This window comes from Trachurus japonicus, chromosome 7 (genome assembly GCF_045865225.1).
Source record: "Trachurus japonicus isolate A0001 chromosome 7, Traja_1.0".
Taxonomy (NCBI): Eukaryota; Metazoa; Chordata; class Actinopteri; order Carangiformes; family Carangidae; genus Trachurus; species Trachurus japonicus.
In genome coordinates, this window is record NC_140913.1 from 16,117,560 (window position 1) to 16,136,005 (window position 18,446).

The following is an 18,446-nucleotide window of genomic DNA, read 5'->3' on the forward strand; positions in this document are numbered from 1 at the left end:
CTTGCTGACAAGAAGTTAGCCAAAACGACTGGATCGCTTACTTCTGCTTTAAATTAACATTTGCACTTTCACTTTTCCACATTGTTTTACCAACTATAACTATAGTTGCCATGCAAAGCTTATACAAATATTGACACAGGATTTTTGTTGTGCAATAGTGATGATGATGTTATTTTGGAATATGATTTATTTAATTGCTGTGGACCACTGTATATGTCAGTTGTCTCAGGGGCTTGACTTTATTTTTTCCAGCCAGCTTACACAAGAGAGCAATGTGTTGAAGTTTAAAATGTGACACTCAAATTTCATTTGGACGTTCATGACATGAAATAAGATTCTCCGGATCTAATTCATAGTCCAGTCTAGTGTTGTACTTGGGGTTGTTTTGCACAGTTTATCATATTGTAGACATAATAAACTGTGTCTGCGTTTTGTGTGTCTGATCTCTGAATATGCACTGTGCAAAAATCATTTTGAAGGCAGTGGAGCACAGCGCCATGCATTTTAATCGACTTCTCTCCCCTGCTTTGCCCTGGTTAGGTGCTGCTTGAGGACACTGTCTGATTTAATTGAATTTTAGTCAGAATGATTAAGAACTGCAACGTAAACATGCACAAACAAAACTGGTAACTTTCTGCAGACTGTGTACAGTCAGTGTTGGCATTAATGGGCTTGTAAACCTCCAAAAGTAATCTATGAATTATCAGTGGGGTCATAAGATACGCTAATGGCCATCAACTCAAAACATTAGATCAGAGATGTCACCAGTTAAAATACCATCCATGTTTTAAATCTCCTCACAGTATATCTGAGCAGCTCTCAGAGGTAGAAAACTGCAGTTGCTCATAAACATCCCAGAATAATTTTGTTAGACCTCATTGCAATGTATTATATTTAATTGGGACTTGTCATTGTCCCTCTTGAGCGTCATGAATCACGCAAGAAGTTTGCTACCTGCATATGTTAGCAAATTGCAAACATTGCTATATAAATCAAAGGAGGAACTGTCTCTTGATTTTGGAACAACTTGTGGGTCAAGTGTTTTCTCTGTAGTGTCTGAATGACTATAAGAACTTTTAGTTGTTTAGGAATTACAATATTGCAGGATTTTTTTTCATGATTTGGAGGCCAAAAGACCAATTCTGACCAAAATATTATGATTACTGCTATTTTTCTTATTTCTAGCAAACCCCATGGAAGGCACAGGAAATTAACATTTAACAACATTAAATTTGTGACAACTAAGTAAGTGATAAAAGAACAGAAAGAAACAGTAAAGGCAGTGATGAAGTGATTTAAAATACACAGTGCAGTTACCTTGAGCCTTCAAGCAGAGGAATGTGAGGCTGGTTGGCTTCAGAGTCCATAGAAGGAAAGCACCACATTCTGTTTGTACTGGGGTTGCAGCGTGTCCAAAACAGACACTCTTTTTACTTTTTACTACTCTATTGGTGTTCAATAACTTGCATTAGTATTATTCAGTAATTAGAATTTGATTTGTTATAACTCTCTCAGTCATGAATAAGCTCATCTCCAGTCAAAGAAAGTGAAGGGTTTCTTTTTCCTGACATAGAAGGAGCTCTACACATCCACTAATATCACAAACTGTGCCTGTGGTGACTAACTTAGGAGCACAAAATTGATCATTTATTTGTTTGGCACCAAATAAGGCAATGTCATATTCTAAACTATGCCCAGTGGATAAGTTACTGCCCATGATGTGAAAATTGTAAATGATGATGATCACACTGTGCAGCGCTTTTTGTTTTTGTTTCAGCTTTTAAGACTCTTCAGAGTTGTGCTGACGTACAAAGCATTAACATTAGCAATGACATCATTCCGTTCAGGGTGTGAACAGCAGTGGATCACCTTAATGGAAAGCAGCCAGCATTGATATTACTTGAATGACATGCAGCGAGGTTTTAGATCTTTTTCACTGACAGTAACTGCCTGCTGTGGCTGCCACTGAAATGATGAGTGGTGACAGAGAAGATGTGGGCAGGAAGACCAAAACAATGAGCTGAGAGTTTCTGTAAGGCCTCTGTGGTGTTGAGCGTTGTTCCAGATTGTGTGACGCTTCTCTGGGGGTTCGTCACCGAGCGACTCCTTTCACATACAGTGTATGTAGCCGTCCAATGACTACCTGTATGTACTGAGGGGAAGATGGAGAGCAGGGGTTGGATTATCAACAGAGAGGTGAAGATGCCTTTACCGAATCATACCGCTGTGATGGAGGGGGGTCCTGGAAAGGTGGTAAATTGGAACTTTGACAGGTTTTGAGAGTGAAATTCTCCCCAAGAGAGAAACCATGACCAAACTTCAGTTCAGCCTTCACTGTTCATTAAGAAATGCTTCTACTTTACCTGCGAATAATCAGTGGTCCTGATTTGACTTGACCCTCATCTGCCTTTGCTGCTTCTAAAAACATGGCACCAGTGTCAGTCGACTTGAAGTGAGATTCAGCCGAGCCAGTCCAGACTCTTCTCACCTTTCCAAGAACGAGACACCGGCTGGTTGGCATCATTTCCAGTAGGCGTTTGGTGATAGCTGGAGGTTAATTGGTGTTGCTCTCCCAAGTTTTTGAATTTTTTTTTTTAATTTATTCATGTTTTGTTTATAAGTCAGCCCTCCTAATACACAGGCCACAGATGCAGCTTCATAGCTTCTTGCTTCCGAATCTGAACTGAATCAAATTGGCTGTTTAAGATGCCATAGGAGGGAAGAGGGAGAGAGGAGGATTAGATCAGTGCAAGTGAGAGCAGGGTGATGATGACGTTGTTCTTGTCATTTCCAGTGTCCCCTCTCAGGGGTCTTGCCCACAGCACATCAGTGTTTGGACAAGCCAAAAGACAGGAAATAGATGTGACAACATGCTCCAGCTGTGCCAAGCATTTTTCACTCCACACTGGGGGAACCAAAGTCATCCTCTTCTGGTGATTCTCTGGCTGCAGCTGTGCTGTGCTGGAAATGGACCTCAACAAACTGACAAGCTTTTTTTGTGTGTGTGTGTATATTGTTGGGAGCTGTTTGTACGAAAACTGAATAAGATTCTGTTTTCATGTCAATGATTTTACAGGTCGAAGCACCGTAAAATCAGCAGCACACAATGCTGCCTAAAAGATGGTGTCAAATGAAAGCAACGCCTTTGTGACAGCATAAGTCTCTAATTCAGAATATGAATTATAGAAGAATGTATTGATTATGTAACACCAGGACTAATAATTTATTCTGCAAATTGTCTGCTGTCTAAGCAACAGGCACAAACCCAAAAGATATCCAATCAACGATGATATAAAAGCAGTACATTTTCAGCCCAAGAGCTGGAAACACTGTTTTAGCTTTTACATAGCTTCGCGATTGATAATGCACGAATCGAATATCAAAATTATATTGAACATTTTAGTTATTTTAGGATATGTGATTTTATTGTCATATTTTATTTATAGCTCCCTGTTTAACATTAGAGCAGTTTGAATCCACTTCTGTGATCCACTGTTTTCTTTGAAACAGACGTTGCATGTGACTGTACATTTATATTATTCTCTGTCATTTTGCTCATAGTGTTTTTAAAATCAGCCCTGCTGACTGGTTACAGTTTAACCACGTGAAATGGATGGCTTTGTGTATTAACAGCAATAGTTAATGTCAGCCTGTTAGTCCTGGGATGAGGGATTATGACTGATTAGGAATTATTTTACATATCATTTTCTTTACATCCTCTCTCCATCTCTCTCTCTCTCCTCACCCCGCCTCCCCCTTCAGCCTCAGGCGTATAAAGGAACAGGCCCAGCGCTGTCATTCTCCCCCTCTAACGTCACCACAGTGTCACAGCACTTTGTCCTTTCCCCGCTGTGCCAAACCCATGGAGATTGCACGTCCACCCAGATAGGATGCCTGCTTTGCCCACCACCCTGCATCCCCTCCTGCCCATCACCACCTTCTCTTTCTCCTCGTGTGTACCTGCTCTTGCCAGCCATTCCTTGAGGCGCCCAAGGCTCCACCCTGCCCCACTCCAACATGGTGGATGAGGCGACCGCCATGAAGGATGAGGTCATCAACGCCAACACGCTGCCTTGGCTGGTCTGCTCGGGCGTGTCCATCCTGGCCAATACTTGGAGCATCCTCAGCGTCAGCGCCAAGCAGAAGAAGTGGAAGCCGCTGGAATTCCTCATCTGCACACTGGCGGGCACGCACATCCTCAACATGGCCATCCCCATCACCATGTACTGTGTCATCATGCTGCGCCGCCAGCACTCCAACTACGAGTGGAACGAGGGTCTGTGCAAGGTGTTTGTCTCCACCTTCTACACTCTCACGCTGGTCACCTGCTTCTCCGTCACCTCGCTCTCTTATCACAGGATGTGGATGGTGCGCTGGCCTGTAAACTACAGGTAAGTTAGTTTCCGATTCTTCTTGTTCTTCTTAAAAGTTATGTGCACAGTGCCATTTACAGAGTCCTTTCAGACACATGACAAACTTACCTCCTTGTAGTTTATCACACCAGTAGATGTCATCTTGGTTTTATTTGCCCAGGTTTAAGATATCTGTCCCTGTGATTTCTGCCTTGAAGATTTATTTTTATTTGTAGTCCTCCAAGGATTAAAACTTCTCCAGCAACATTTCTCTGCAACATAGACTGTGCTGTAAGAAGTTTCTATTGGGACCACATTTCAGTGAAGACGTGGTTGCCATGAAAACTGTTGTGCTCTGTGGATTATCTCTATGGCTTCATGCCGCAAGAGAGAAGTGAGAAAAAAAATGTTTGATGTTTATGTGAAACGAACCCTTAAAGATTTATCTGCACATTTCAACACACACAGTTCAACTTGTGTTGCCTTTCAATATGTGGCTTTAGTAAAGTTAAGTAAACTCACATCAAGGTGTTTTTCCCAGCAAGATCCTGCACAGACACTGATGTATTGAAAATGAAAGACTTTTTGTAGACTCTGATCTGGGGTCACAGATATTTTTGCCTTTTTTACACTTGACATTTTAATATTCCATCATCTTTCTAAAATACCTCCCAGCAGAATTTGTAAAATGACATTTTAACCCCTTGCATGGCTTCCCTTAAAGACACCAACCACAAAAGACACCTTGGAAGACACCATCGTGGCGTTAAAAATCTTGGGCCTCTCCCTGAATTTCTGAGTTGATTCCTCAGATGGGATGGGACTGCTGTTTAGATCTCTGTCTCTTGTGTGGCTGTTTATCACAGGGTTTTAGAGGAATGCTCTGCATCAGGTGAAATCTCCCTCCTCCTGCCAACACATCTGCTGGTTGCAGCTATTTGGAGCAATACCATGTGAAACCCTCTTCACTGAGCATCTGCCAGCTCTAGCTTCATTTGGCTCCACACAACAAGTGCTATTACAAAGTAACACTGAATAATAAAGATCGTGTTCAGCTCACATTCACAGTCAGCACAATGCTGCAGTAACACCATTTTGGTCCTGTTAGACTCCCCAAGACATCTGCTGTTCACACATAATCAGATGTTCTAAGCAACATTGCTGCTTCCTTCACAACAAGATTTTGATGCTATTTGTGTTTGTATTGAGGGATGCATTAGAGCTGCTTGAACACAACCTGTGCTAAAGATCATTAAACTGTAGCCACAAAGTAAAATTCTGACACACAATCCTTAAACACAATTCACAAGTGAAGTTTGGCATTTTCTCACGTCATTAACATGAAAAATAAATCAATCAATTTGGTTTGTTTTGATCTTGAACATTTTTACACTATTTTCTATTTCAAAAGTAGTGAGTGACTGTATGTCTTTGATTTTAGTTTGATGTTGTCTGCAGTGACACATTATAATGGTAATTGCCCAGTAATACATCTAAGATATCTCAGCTTGGTGCAGTCCAGCTGTTATGCATGGCTGTCGATCACATCAAGCGCACAACAATCATTTGCAGATGAATGCACTTCTAGAGCAAATACTGTGGCAAAGGCAGGTTGAACACACATGAAAGCACTGTTCATATCTACTGAATGCAAACACGCTCCTGTGTGTTATTAAAATGGTGCAGAAACCGGCGCTGTGGTCCATGTGGTGGGAATTGGTATTCTGTTGCCTCGCTCTGCTTTCTACCTTTCTGAAAAACAAAGAGCGATTGTACTTCCTGTGACATCCGGCCCGCAGATGCTCGGCTTACAGCTCGGCGCGGCCAATTTTGCAGTGCCGTGCAGATAAGCAGACATTCAAATAAGATATGCAAACTTTTAAATCTACGCTTGATCTTGCTATCTATATTGCTTGTGCAGCTGTCACTATTGGCAGTTTCCCCACATAGAGATATCAGGCTTTACACAAACGCTTTTATCTCCCTAATCTATTCTCTCATTCGTCTGACTGTATTGTCTCATCTCCTGACTTTCCTCTCAGCAGCTCATCTACTTGTTTTCAAGTCACTTTAAACAACGATCCGGTACAGCGATAGCTCAGGTGATGCACCGTGTAATTGCTGTTCATCTTTGATTTAAATTGCTCCACATTTGCCCTGCTGAGCTAGCATGGCTGCCTTGTCTCTGACATTAACACATACCGAAGGCCTGAATTATGAATTCCAACCTTGTACTTCAGCAGCTGTTCTCATCACCCTGCGCTCGCTATCTCTTAGGAGCATTTTCCCTCGCAACGCTCTTTCTCTGGTAATAGATTCAAGCAGCTTGGTGATGTAACCTCCCCATCGTATGCACCTCAGGCACATTCAGGAAAGGCTAGCATTATTACTCACAGTGACAACAAGACCCACTTGTCTTTGCACACAGCCATAGTGCAAAGATGGAGGCTACCGCTGCTCCCTCTGTGCCACTCACATTGTGTCAGCTAATGCATTACTAACTATATATTTTTTTTTACTCATTTTCGGTGTGAGTGTGTCTGTGGGGGGTATTTTCTATATGGAGTCTGTGCTCCTCCGGAGGATTTTAATGAGAGGAAGCTGAGGGTAGACTACATGCTCTGGTTCTCTTGAGGGTGACAGATTGGGTTTCCTGCAAAACTGCTCCAAGAAAACTGACACTTAACACGGAGAGAATTTACAGTCTTCTTCCGTAACCACAAATGGAACAGGAGAGGTTCATTTATGTGAACTGTAGTACTCTACATGCCACTTATTATCATATCCACGCTCAATAGATGGCAATTCATAGATGCTGTACTGGAATGATGGTATCTAAATATTCAACAAGCCCTAAAGAAGTGTATGGCTTGTTGCTGATACCTTCAACAGCTCAGCAGTACTTAAGGTGTAAATATCTTGGCAGGATAGCAGCAGTCTTTTGTAAAGTTTTGGAAATGAAAACACCAGTCATCTCCTGCCATATTTTTAGACACGCGTGTGCCGCTACAAACCTTGAAAAGTGCCACACCGCGAGGGGACACATACACATTCAGCAAATTGCTCGACTGTAACAATTACTTGGAGGTGAGAGGAAATAGAAATCCCTTCGCACTGAAATAGACCTAGATGACAAATAGACCGAGGGATGTGAAAAGCAATCTTTTGCCATGAGCCAAAGCATTGATTTCCCTCCATTCAACCGCAGTTTATCAAAGTGATGACTGTGTGGGATGGTGCTTTTTTTTCAGCTTACAGTATATGTCTCAGGTGCTGACCTACCATTTTATGACATGTAGAGTAATTTACTGTAGCCTAGATGTGCTGTAGGTTTTTTTATGCCAACATGATTCTTTACCATCTCTCTGTGAGTTGTGCTCAAACACCTCAGCATGTATTGTTATTATCAGTCCAAGCACCTCCATAGTTTGTGTTCCAAGTCTTAGAACCATGTATAAGTATCACCGTTTTTGAGACCCCACAGTATCTTTGTCATTGTCCACAAATGTAGGACTTTTCCAGGAAGAGCACAGCAGGAAAAAAAAAGCCACAGCCAATTTCATTTGATAGTCTGAGAGCAGATCAAATTACTTTATGCTAAAATCTATGGTTCTGCTTCCAGGTTGAGTAACACCAAGAAGCAGGCGGTGCACACAGTCATGGGCATCTGGATGGTCTCCTTCATCCTGTCCACGCTCCCAGCAGTGGGCTGGCACGACACAATCAACCGCTTCTACACCTCTGACTGCAGATTCATTGTGACGGAGATTGGCCTGGGCTTTGGAGTGTGCTTTCTGCTGCTGATCGGCGGCAGCGTGGCCATGGGCGTGATCTGCATTGGCATCGCTCTCTTCCAGACTTTCTCCATTCAGGCGGGCCACAAAGCAGACAAGAACAAATTCAATGTCCCCACCATAGTTGTGGAGGATGCCCAGGGGAAGCGCAGATCCTCCATCGACGGATCGGAGCCTCTCAAGACATCACTGCAGATCACATACCTGATCAGTGGGATCGTCTTCATCTACGACTTCCTGACTGGCTTCCCCATCTTGGTGAGTCCACTGTCGAACCAACACTCAAGCAGTGAGCAGCAATAACTGTTGGAGTTGACTGAAAAAACTGTGCAGCAGTTTTCAAAGTGTGGGGCGCCAGAGAATTTCAGGGAGGAGGGTGTAGCATGTGAAAAAATTAACTAGAAAAAATAACCGCAACATCCGGTCAGCTAAACTAAGCCATGTGGCTAAATGGATAAACTTTTAGTAGCTACGGTGAGAGAGACAGAGAGGTGAGCAGAAAATGTCGGAAGTAGGATCCAGGCATGGTGCCAGGATTACATTTTGTGTGAGCCAAGGTCATTTTGACTTGGCCTTGCACTGACAGAAGTTAATATTTCCAAAAGTTTCCAACTTAAGCACATTAGTCTCTTTAGAACAGAAATAAGTTATTTCCTGCAGTGGACGGCCATTAGTTTGATATGACACTAGAATGATCTGTTTCCACACTCAGTGGCAGGATGTTCAGGGGCTGTTTCCTTTGGAGGAAATGGTCGATGAAGGTGTGGCCCTTTTAAGTTCTCGAGTGTGAAGGCTGAACTGAGATGAGACGGTCCAATCTATGGAGGATTTATGTTGTGCATCAACCAGTTGTGTCCATTGTTACCATTAAGTCACAAAGCGTGGCTCTTGTTGCCTAGGAACCTGGACAACATCTAACTTTTTTAAGGCCCCAGATGTACCTCTCTGAACTGATCTAAAAAACAATATTTAAATTTAAAGGTGGCCAATCTGTTGATGATGTTTGACTCACTGTGCACTGGAAATTAATCTTCAGATGGATTGGGCAATGAAAGATCCACTCTTTGGACCTTTTGTTGCCCAGGAAAAAAGGGACATATTTGTCAGCCAAATTCAAAATGGAGCAGTGTAGTCGGGCTGGTGTGACACATTCGTTCCTCAAATGCAGCCCCTGAAGTGGGACACAACCATGGTAGCTGAGAGGAACACATGTCCTTGTTTGTTTTTTCAGGACATGTACAGATTTTAAGGAAGCGTACAGTTAATGTTATAACTATTATATTGTATTGTAATATATTGTTATTATCTAATGCAAATATAAAACAATACAAAAGAACATTGGCATAATGAAACGTACAGAAACGTTAGAGAAGGATAGGGAGCTGAGATTCCTGCTCGTCTTTGTTTTGATTGTTTCTCTGCTTGCACTTATGTTCCAGATGTTCAGGATGTTTTTTTGTTTGTTTACCAGCAGCTGAATTATACACATCATCCACAGAGGTGTCCTCCTCTCCATAACAAATGGATGAAAAAACTGTAAAAACTCACTGAGTAGTATCACTTTAAAAATGTGTCATTCGTGGTGCCCTGGCAGCTCACCTGGTAGACTACACTGCTACAGAGGCCTAGTCCCCCCAACAGTGGCTCTGGTGGAAAACAGTCAGCGAGTCACTGACGTTCTTTAGCAGACACATGTTGTCTTGGGAAGGAAACTGGGAAGGTTTACCTTTTGTTTCTTAAATAACTTATGAACCACACATTTGGGATGTGAATCTGTGTTTTCACCAAAACGGCTCGGTGTACACAGGACAGGATGTCCTCACAGTCTGGAAGCTGCACTGTCTAACATTAACTCAGCTTCTTTCTCTGATTACTTCAGATCCAGTTGTCCAATTTCTTCAATCCTTCACCTGGTTAGGATATAAAGTTAAAGCAGAAGTAAGCGGAATATTTGTGTCTTAAATAGTTTTATCTTCCGACGGCAATCACTTACATAGAGTGTTTGGTCCGAAACACGGGTCTGTCAGTCACTCTGCTCTGCTGTAAGCCGAGGAGAAAACTTTCCTTGTATCCTACAACCTTTATCCAATGAGGAGAGAGAACGGCATGAAGGGCTGTGGTTGCAGCCAAGGAATGCGCGTGAATGTGGTGACGCAGGGACGAGGACCAATAGATCCATGACGAGGGCGGGAGCTGCTAACTAACGAAGTTAGCCAAAACAACCGGATCGCTTACTTCTGCTTTAAAAACCACCAAGGTTTGTTTGTGTAGGATACTCACAGTAAGAACTTCTGTTATCATATGAGTTAGATGTTGTACAGCCACACACGATTATGAACTCATGGCAGCCATGTTTGTGACGTCTTTGTCACTCAGATGGGTAAGAGATTGATTGAGACTGCCCTGAAGAGAGAGGGAACTGGGTAAAAATAGAAGAAACTAAGGTGAGAAAATATTTGTATGCTGTTATTGCTGTGTCATTGGTGCCATTGCTTTTCACCTTATTTTCTTCTACTTTTACCCCAACAAACCCCCCTCTGTCTCTATCTATCTATCTATCTATCTATCTATCTATCTATCTATCTATCTATCTATCTATCTATCTATCTATCTATCTATCTATCTATCTATCTATCTATCTCTATCTATCTATCTATCTATCTATCTATCTATCTATCTATCTATCTATCTATCTATCTATCTATCTATCTATCTATCTATCTATCTATCTCTATATATATAACCATACTGTGCTGTTTTATTATTTACATGATCCTTAATGTTACTGCTCATGTGGAGCTGTAAGTAGGTCAGACTACATGCGTATGGATGGTATGTGCGTCTTTATAGACAGTGTAGATTATTTCTGTTGCAGCAGGGATAGGGTGCCGATTGAATTCTGACAAACACAAGCTGAAAAAAGTAACAATGATGTTACAAATGATCAAAAATTATATTATGAATACAGAAAGATAAAATCCCCAACAGTGTAATTTTTCTGGGCCTGTGACATAATACAGTATGTGCAGGTCACAGGTCTGACCCTGTTGCTCCAGTTACAGGTTACAGTTCATCACTGGAGTCATCTTCCATGTTCTTTCTATTAGGGAACTCCAGACATAGAAACTGAGTGTAGCTCCCCTCTCCTTCCTGGGGAAACAAATCTGCATTTGATTCATAACGTTAGTTCATTGGTTGTCTGTGCAGAGCCAGTAGAAACCTGAAGGCCAAACAGAAATGGGAACAAACTCATAGAAGTTGTTTGGACATAATCAAAGGAGAACACACCCTCTCCTCCACAAGTGACAGTACTCGGATCATGAGCAATATTGTCTCATCATCAAGCCTCAAGCTAGAATTATCAATTTTATACCTCTTACATAATGTGTGACTTTTCATATGAGGACACAATAACACCTTGCAGGTCTTGGCTTTTAAAGAGATCTCAAATTGGGTGGAAAATCACACTTTCCGTTTCTTTTAGGACGATCCAAATCTGCTGCCTTTCCCCAATCTCTGCTCACCAAGAGCTGAGCTATACTGTAACAGAGTTCACTGTTTCCCTTTCTCATTTATACAAATAGTCTGTCTTTTAATAAGCTGACAAATTAATACATGTTTGTTTCTACCAGGCACCTCTGTGTTTCTTGTTCTGTGTTACCAGTATCATCAGCCTTAAGAGCATTAAATTAGCTCTTGCCCTACAACAAGATGAGGTTTAGGGGAGATATTAGTTCATTCAAGATTCCACCAAAAATGAATTTGAATAAAGGTACAGAGAGAGAATGAACTTCATTATTAGATCCTTGTGGGTAAGATTAATTAGTCAGCACTGATGAGCTCACTGGTCCTAAGGCACCACAGCTGCATTTTGTTGCTGCAGTACCAAAAAAGGTTTTTTTTTATGAATTGGTGCATTTTAGCGTAACATGAAAAATGAAACACTATTTCTACATTCATTCATTTTGTGTGTTAGTTAATTAGTGTGTGTCAGAAGGTTTACAACCAAGCTTCATTACTCACATGTTTGAGTTCAGGTTCAGACAGATTCTGGTTGCTCTATATGAAAAGACGGTGGTATATTACTTTTACTGTGACATCCTGTAGTCATTTATCTATGTGTACATAACAGAGAGGGTAGCACAGTACTGATGAAGGATCATATTTCCAGTGCAGCCACAGAAACAACAAAAAGGCCTGTTTGCCATTTTTATGGCCTGATGTAATGAGCTATTTAAATGCATGGAAAGCTGCAACACAAACACAAATGAACATGTGAACTTGTTCTCAAGTGCAGTGTTATACTGAGGATGTAGGAACACAAAGTACAGAATCACCATTGTTTGAGATCTGTTATTGATGTTGTTAGATGTTAAAGAACCAAAGGAAAAAGAAGTTAGGTGTATGATTTATATGATGCTTATATTGCTAACATTTTTGGAAGATAGTGTGACTTGTTAGAAACCTGAAATCAACACCAGGAGTCACTAAATGACCTGTTACCTCTTCAAATAGACTTAGTAAATATCATACTGGCCATTTGATATTGATCCTGACATGATAAACAGCGGCACTGCACCTTCACTAACCATCAACTTTACTGTGTCTATTTTTACTTAGTAGCTTTACATATAAATCAATTCCATTATTACACACTGAGTTTCAAAGTGACAAGAATCAGAACTCTGTGTTTACCTCCAACGTCTGTTTTTAGACTCGGAGGGTCTGCTCAATAGACCAACAAGATCAATATCTGGATAAGACTTCAGAACTTCATCAAGTCACGTAGTTTGGTTGGTGCTCAAGTTCAAAGTATGACCAGAGGAGGTGACATCCAAGATAATGAGTGTGAGTTAATCAGTCTGATCAGAGTCTTGGCCCGGCATTAGCAATGAGGATTAGACATAGAACCTGTCAACTTTAATGATCAGACCATGTTCTCTAGTCTACGGCCTCACTGAGGTAGGAGAACCTTGTAGGCTCTAAAAAGGCAAAAGGTCATGGCCAAACTGAAATCGCTTTTCCCTACACTAAGAGGCAGTTCGGTGACTGAATGTAGAGATGAAATTAATGATTAGAATAATTATGCAACTAAATATTAGAATTATACAATAAATATGCAACAAATTATTCAATCAATTGAAAAAATAAAAAGCAGCTTCTTTGAATCAGATGATTGTTTAGTCATTTTTGTCCAGTTGGCTTCACTCCTGGTGCCTTTGATTTAATATGCATAATTTATATTTCTACCCCACTGATCTACTAAATTCAAAAATATTATCATGCTACTCTCAACCCTTGTTAGCAGATAGGTCAATGGAGTAGTTGGGGAAATCTTTTTTGTTGTGATATATTGTCTCCCAAGGTGCAAAGCTACATACAAGGTTGGAAAACAAGAAAAAAAAATCTTAAATAACTCTTAATGGGACACCTCTGCAGCCAAGTTATAGTTAGCTATGAGTTATATTTTCACCAATTGCAGGCAGCATTTTCCTGCCATTCATACACATTATTTAAAGGAAGAAAATAACCAAATCCAAATCCAATTTGATTTAGATTGTAGGCTTAGGCTACACATTAATATGAACTGGAAGGACATAATAATAAACATCCAGGTTCTACCAGCAAACCGGCAGAGAAGACCTAGGACGGCCAAGAGTCAAGCACAGAGATGGGCACACACAGCCTGCACGCCCATCTGCTTGTGGGGAATAAATCAACAGAGGGCTAAAGAGATGCTGTGCTTTTCAGAAAGTTCTTCTGAAGGTCAGAATAAGCTCTGTGGTCTGAATTCAGTCATTTCTACGTGGTGGCATATGTATAGTTCTTTATTCCTTTGTAAAAGTGACTTTTAAAATGTATTTGATAGCCTAACTAACCAGGAGTGAGACTGTTCTCTGTTTAGCCCATAATATAACATTAGTTTGTTATCTCCTGCCAGGCCTGTTTAACATGGTAAGTGTGAGCTGTTGTTGCATTTACCTGCTGTTGTTGAGAGAAAGAACGGATGTTGAACATGGTTATGAATCTGCACTTGTCTCATCCACTCTGCTTATTTAACTTAATCAATGACGTGGCCTGCTGATTCTGTGGAAGAGGTCTAATGTCCTCTAAAATTACCGCTGTATAATAAAAGCCTACATTATTGTTTGAATGACTGACACGATTAAATGACAAAGATGTGTACTTTAACCTGGGGTCATGCAAAAAAAAAAAAAAGATGCATAGACAAGGCAAGGGAAGGCAATTTTGTTTGTATAGCCCATTTTTACAAACAGTTTGTCTCAAAGGTCTTTACATAGCATCATAACAACATCATCTGCCCTTAGACCCTCACACCGAGTGAGGAAAAACTCCCAAGAAAACAAAAGCTGTTTGCCATTTACTGCATAGAAAAAGTTAAATGTCCTTAGTCTTTCCTTTATCATTGTTTAATTTTCTCATTATTCACTGTGATTTGATCTGTAAACTGTTTTGATTCCAATTTAGTATTTACTATTCACAGTTTCAGAGCTGGTCTGGAGCCTCACTAACATTTCTCTAGTCCCAGGAACTGATATGAAGCTCAGGCTAAAATCGGACATATTCACAGTGATTGTACCAAAGTAAAGAGACACAGTTTTGTCTCAGTTTCACAGTCAGTGATTTTGCTCTTCTGTCTTGTCTTTCTTTTCTGAGTCTGATCACTTGTGGCAGACTTTGTGTTTTTGATATAAACTGGTTGATTAAAGAAGTGTCTTCATCCGTTTATGGGTAATTTGGGGAATGTAAATGAGGCTTGTACACATGCACCTAATTTCTCAATGATTGAGATTTATAAAGTGGAACCTATAAATCTATAATGGATAATTCTAATGGATACAATGCATACAAATAATCATGTTTTTTTGCTTTCATGTAGCTTTAGTCAAATAATTAACAGAGTTTTATGCGTCTGCAATCTGAATGTAACAGTCATGTCTGGTACACATTAAGCAGTCTCATGAGCAGTTAAGGGTTAAGTGCTGCGTTCAAGGACAGCCTGTGTTTCGGGAAGGTCCTGTGCTGCTCATCCAGTCACCTCCCTTGCCATCATCTTCTTAACATCATCTGTACTGAATTACAAACTAATAAAAGCAGGTTATTTACCTAGTCATCATTAAAATCATTATTGAAATAACATGAATTGCTTCAGTGTTCTAAAACCAGGACGTCCACTTATATTCAAAACAAGAGTAAAGAAAAAACTGCCACAATATCTCAGTCTTTTTAACATTTTTTATTATTGCTGCCTTCAAAAGCTAATTGCACAGTTAATGTGCAGTGATGGAGCGTTTGTTCAGTGTATTAACTGTGTTTGGATATCAGTGACCCTGGTTTCTTTTGTTTACTGGCCTGTCTGCCCGATCCACTTTGTTACTGCAAAAGTTTATCTTTGAGGACTCTACACCGTAAGCAGTCCTCAAGACCTCAACATGGTGTATAACAGCTGCTAATGTTTTTTCCTACCCTTTCCTGACACTGTGCAGGTGGTGAGCTTTGCCAGTCTGAAGTTTGATCGCTCCTACAACTGGATGGTGTTGTGTGTGCTGTGGTGCTCCATTGCCCAGTCCATCCTGCTGCCCATGTTCCTCTGGGCCTGTGATCGCTATCGGGCTGACATCCGCATGGTGTGGGAGAAGTGCGTTGCCATCATGTCCAATGACGACGTGGACGAAGGTAAGTCACTTTCAGATGTCTACCTCCCGTCCTGCCCCCTTTTCCCATCCTCTGCACCCAATGATGTGAATTATTCCTATTTCCACAGACAGTTCAGTAAGTGTTAGTCGGAGCATTAAGGAGCATTTTTTGTCCTGTTGAATGCTCTGTGAGGCCATGTCACATACTAATTAAATATACTAATTAAAGACAATTGGTGTTCCAAAGATAACAGACAAATTGTTTATGAAACCTTAGTGAAACCCTGGTGTAATGACTAGGCATGACTCTCTGAAGTCTGGGTTTGGAAATGGAAAACTGGAAACTGGACTGTCTTTGGTTATAGGAATTACAGTGACAAATGTGAAGGCTTTTTCTTTTAGCCTAGGGAGCAGTTGTACTGGGGAAATTAAGGCTATCAAAATTGCAGGAGGGGAACAGAGGTTTGTATAAAAAAAAAAAAAAATTGTTTAGTCAGTTTCTCTACTGTGTAGCCTGATGTTTGATAGAGATCTCCACCTCTGGTCTTTGAGGTACGGTTGTGTGATCTCTGTGATTTACAGTCAGCTGAGAGCAGCAGAGACATGCTGTAATTCACAATGCAAAATTTAAAATGAAGTTTAGACCACAAATCCAGTGGTGGGTACCATTAATGTGTAAAACATGAGCTCATAAATGATCAGAACTGCATAAGAAAACAAGAAAAACAAACATTTCAGGATATTGCAGAGCACTTGTGCATCGCTGTATATTAGCTTTTCTGATAATTACATCACAGGACATAACTTAACATGCATCCAGTTACAACATAACACTTTATGCAGAAAGTTAGGACTGAGGTACTTAAAAGGTGGATTAAAAGGTGGTTAAAGCATTTCTATGGATGCTTTGAAGAAGGAAGATAATATATTCCTGGTATCTAGCTCATGATGTGGGTTTAAATTGCTCCTTGACTCTGAAGCACCCACAACTGCTACCCCACATACTCACCTGCTGCGACTGCTTTGCTTGGTGTACTAAATATTAAACCATGCAAAGAGAGTCTCTCATCAGTTTTTCAGTCAGAGCAATCAAATGATGAGTTAAACAAGACACTTCTAGTGTCTAGCCACATCTTTATTTTTATGGAGACCATGGACAGTCTGTGTTAGTCAGACTGATTTTGGCATATCTCAAATCTTTGATACAGGACCACCCCGATATGTTGTATGCACAGAAAATTGCTACAATCTGTTTATGCAAAAAATTTGATAAATGGTAGAAGTGATTGCCTGGTGTACTTATTCCATACATACACACACATTTAATACTAATTCGAAGTTGTATATTGTTGTAGTATGGTATAATGTTATCATGTGACCTATCATGTGACCCATTGTCAGGAGATGAAACTGGAGTACCAAGTGTCTGTGTAATACAATTTCCTATACTTAAGTCCATTTTGCTGTTTTTGTACATGCTGTGTACTTTATCAACTGTTTTGTTTTACCATGCTATAAGATTGCTGGAAAAAAATAAAGAAAAATATATTGCTTTACAAAGGACATATTTACCTTGCAGCACTCTTTTTTTCAATTGAGTGCATTTAAACCTCTAAAATGCTCTGGCAGGAGAGGATGCTAAAATAAATGGTTTACCATTTATTTGGGAGGATCCATAATGAAACTGAAACAAATGTACTAAAGCCTAGAGGCATTTTCATGTCATTATGATGGTCATATTTCCCTCAGGTCACAAAGGGATAAAGCCAAATTGTTTTCTGATAGAACTGATATAGATATAAATGAATGATTTACATGTATACACTTATTTTCTCATTTTCCTTTTGTTTGTCTTTAATTTTCTTTTATTTGTGTGACGTGGACTCTGACCTACTCACTATTGTGAATTAAAGAGCAAAATGCTTTATATTGTTAGGCAGAAATTGAGGAAAGTGTTCCAAGACTTCTATCTATTTGATGTATTCCACAGAGGTGGAAAATGAAACATTTCACAGAGAATCACAGACACTTCACAAAATTCGGTCCCAAAATTAGGTCACATGATAATCATAGAAAGCTTGTGGACTGGGTCCATGACCAGGTCTCCATGGTTCATGCAAACTAGTGACAGGATGAACCATCTGTCTTTTTCTCTATTGGCACTGTGTAAACTCAATCTGACCTGAACCCCCTCTCTCCTGTTTCTAACCCTCCAAACCTTTTGATCCTCTTCCTGTTGACACCCTCCCCAATAACCGCTCGCTGTCCAGCAGGAGCCATAAAACAACACAGGGCAGTCCATATTCTGTGTGATAATTAACACTACCAGTTCTCTGCTTTTTTCCAGAGGGCTTGCCATGTATAACTCATCACAGTTGTATGTATAAGGATTGTTTCCTGTTTTTCCAAAGCTACTGACTTGCATGCCAAGCTGCCTGTGCAAATAGCCACTTTCATCTTCCATCTTTTGGCCAACATTTTCCTTAAGATCAGCATTTAACACGCATCTCCAATTGATCTTTAATGAACATGAATGCAGTAATCGGGAAAATCGATTTGGTAGATAGGTATTTCTACACAAAGAACGCCTGACATTGTTTAATTTTGTTGTTAAGAATGTAAGCCCTGTACCTTCCTTAGCT

General features: G+C 40.4%; 1 protein-coding gene across 2 annotated transcripts in view; it reads left to right on the top strand.

Moving 5' to 3' along the window:
• Nucleotides 1–18,446, top strand: part of gpr153 (G protein-coupled receptor 153) — a 35,827-nt gene that overhangs the window by 11,714 nt on the left and 5,667 nt on the right. Inside the window, exons 2-5 of one of the 2 annotated variants that reach the window (XM_085781519.1) lie at nucleotides 3,763–4,391; nucleotides 7,975–8,404; nucleotides 15,655–15,844; nucleotides 18,152–18,181. In XM_085781519.1, the coding sequence (XP_085637645.1) occupies nucleotides 4,018–4,391; nucleotides 7,975–8,404; nucleotides 15,655–15,844; nucleotides 18,152–18,181 (1,024 nt within the window). In that variant the 5' untranslated portion in view covers nucleotides 3,763–4,017. The remainder of the gene's footprint in view (nucleotides 1–3,762; nucleotides 4,392–7,974; nucleotides 8,405–15,654; nucleotides 15,845–18,151; nucleotides 18,182–18,446) is intronic. The other variant, XM_085781518.1, reaches the window with a different exon arrangement.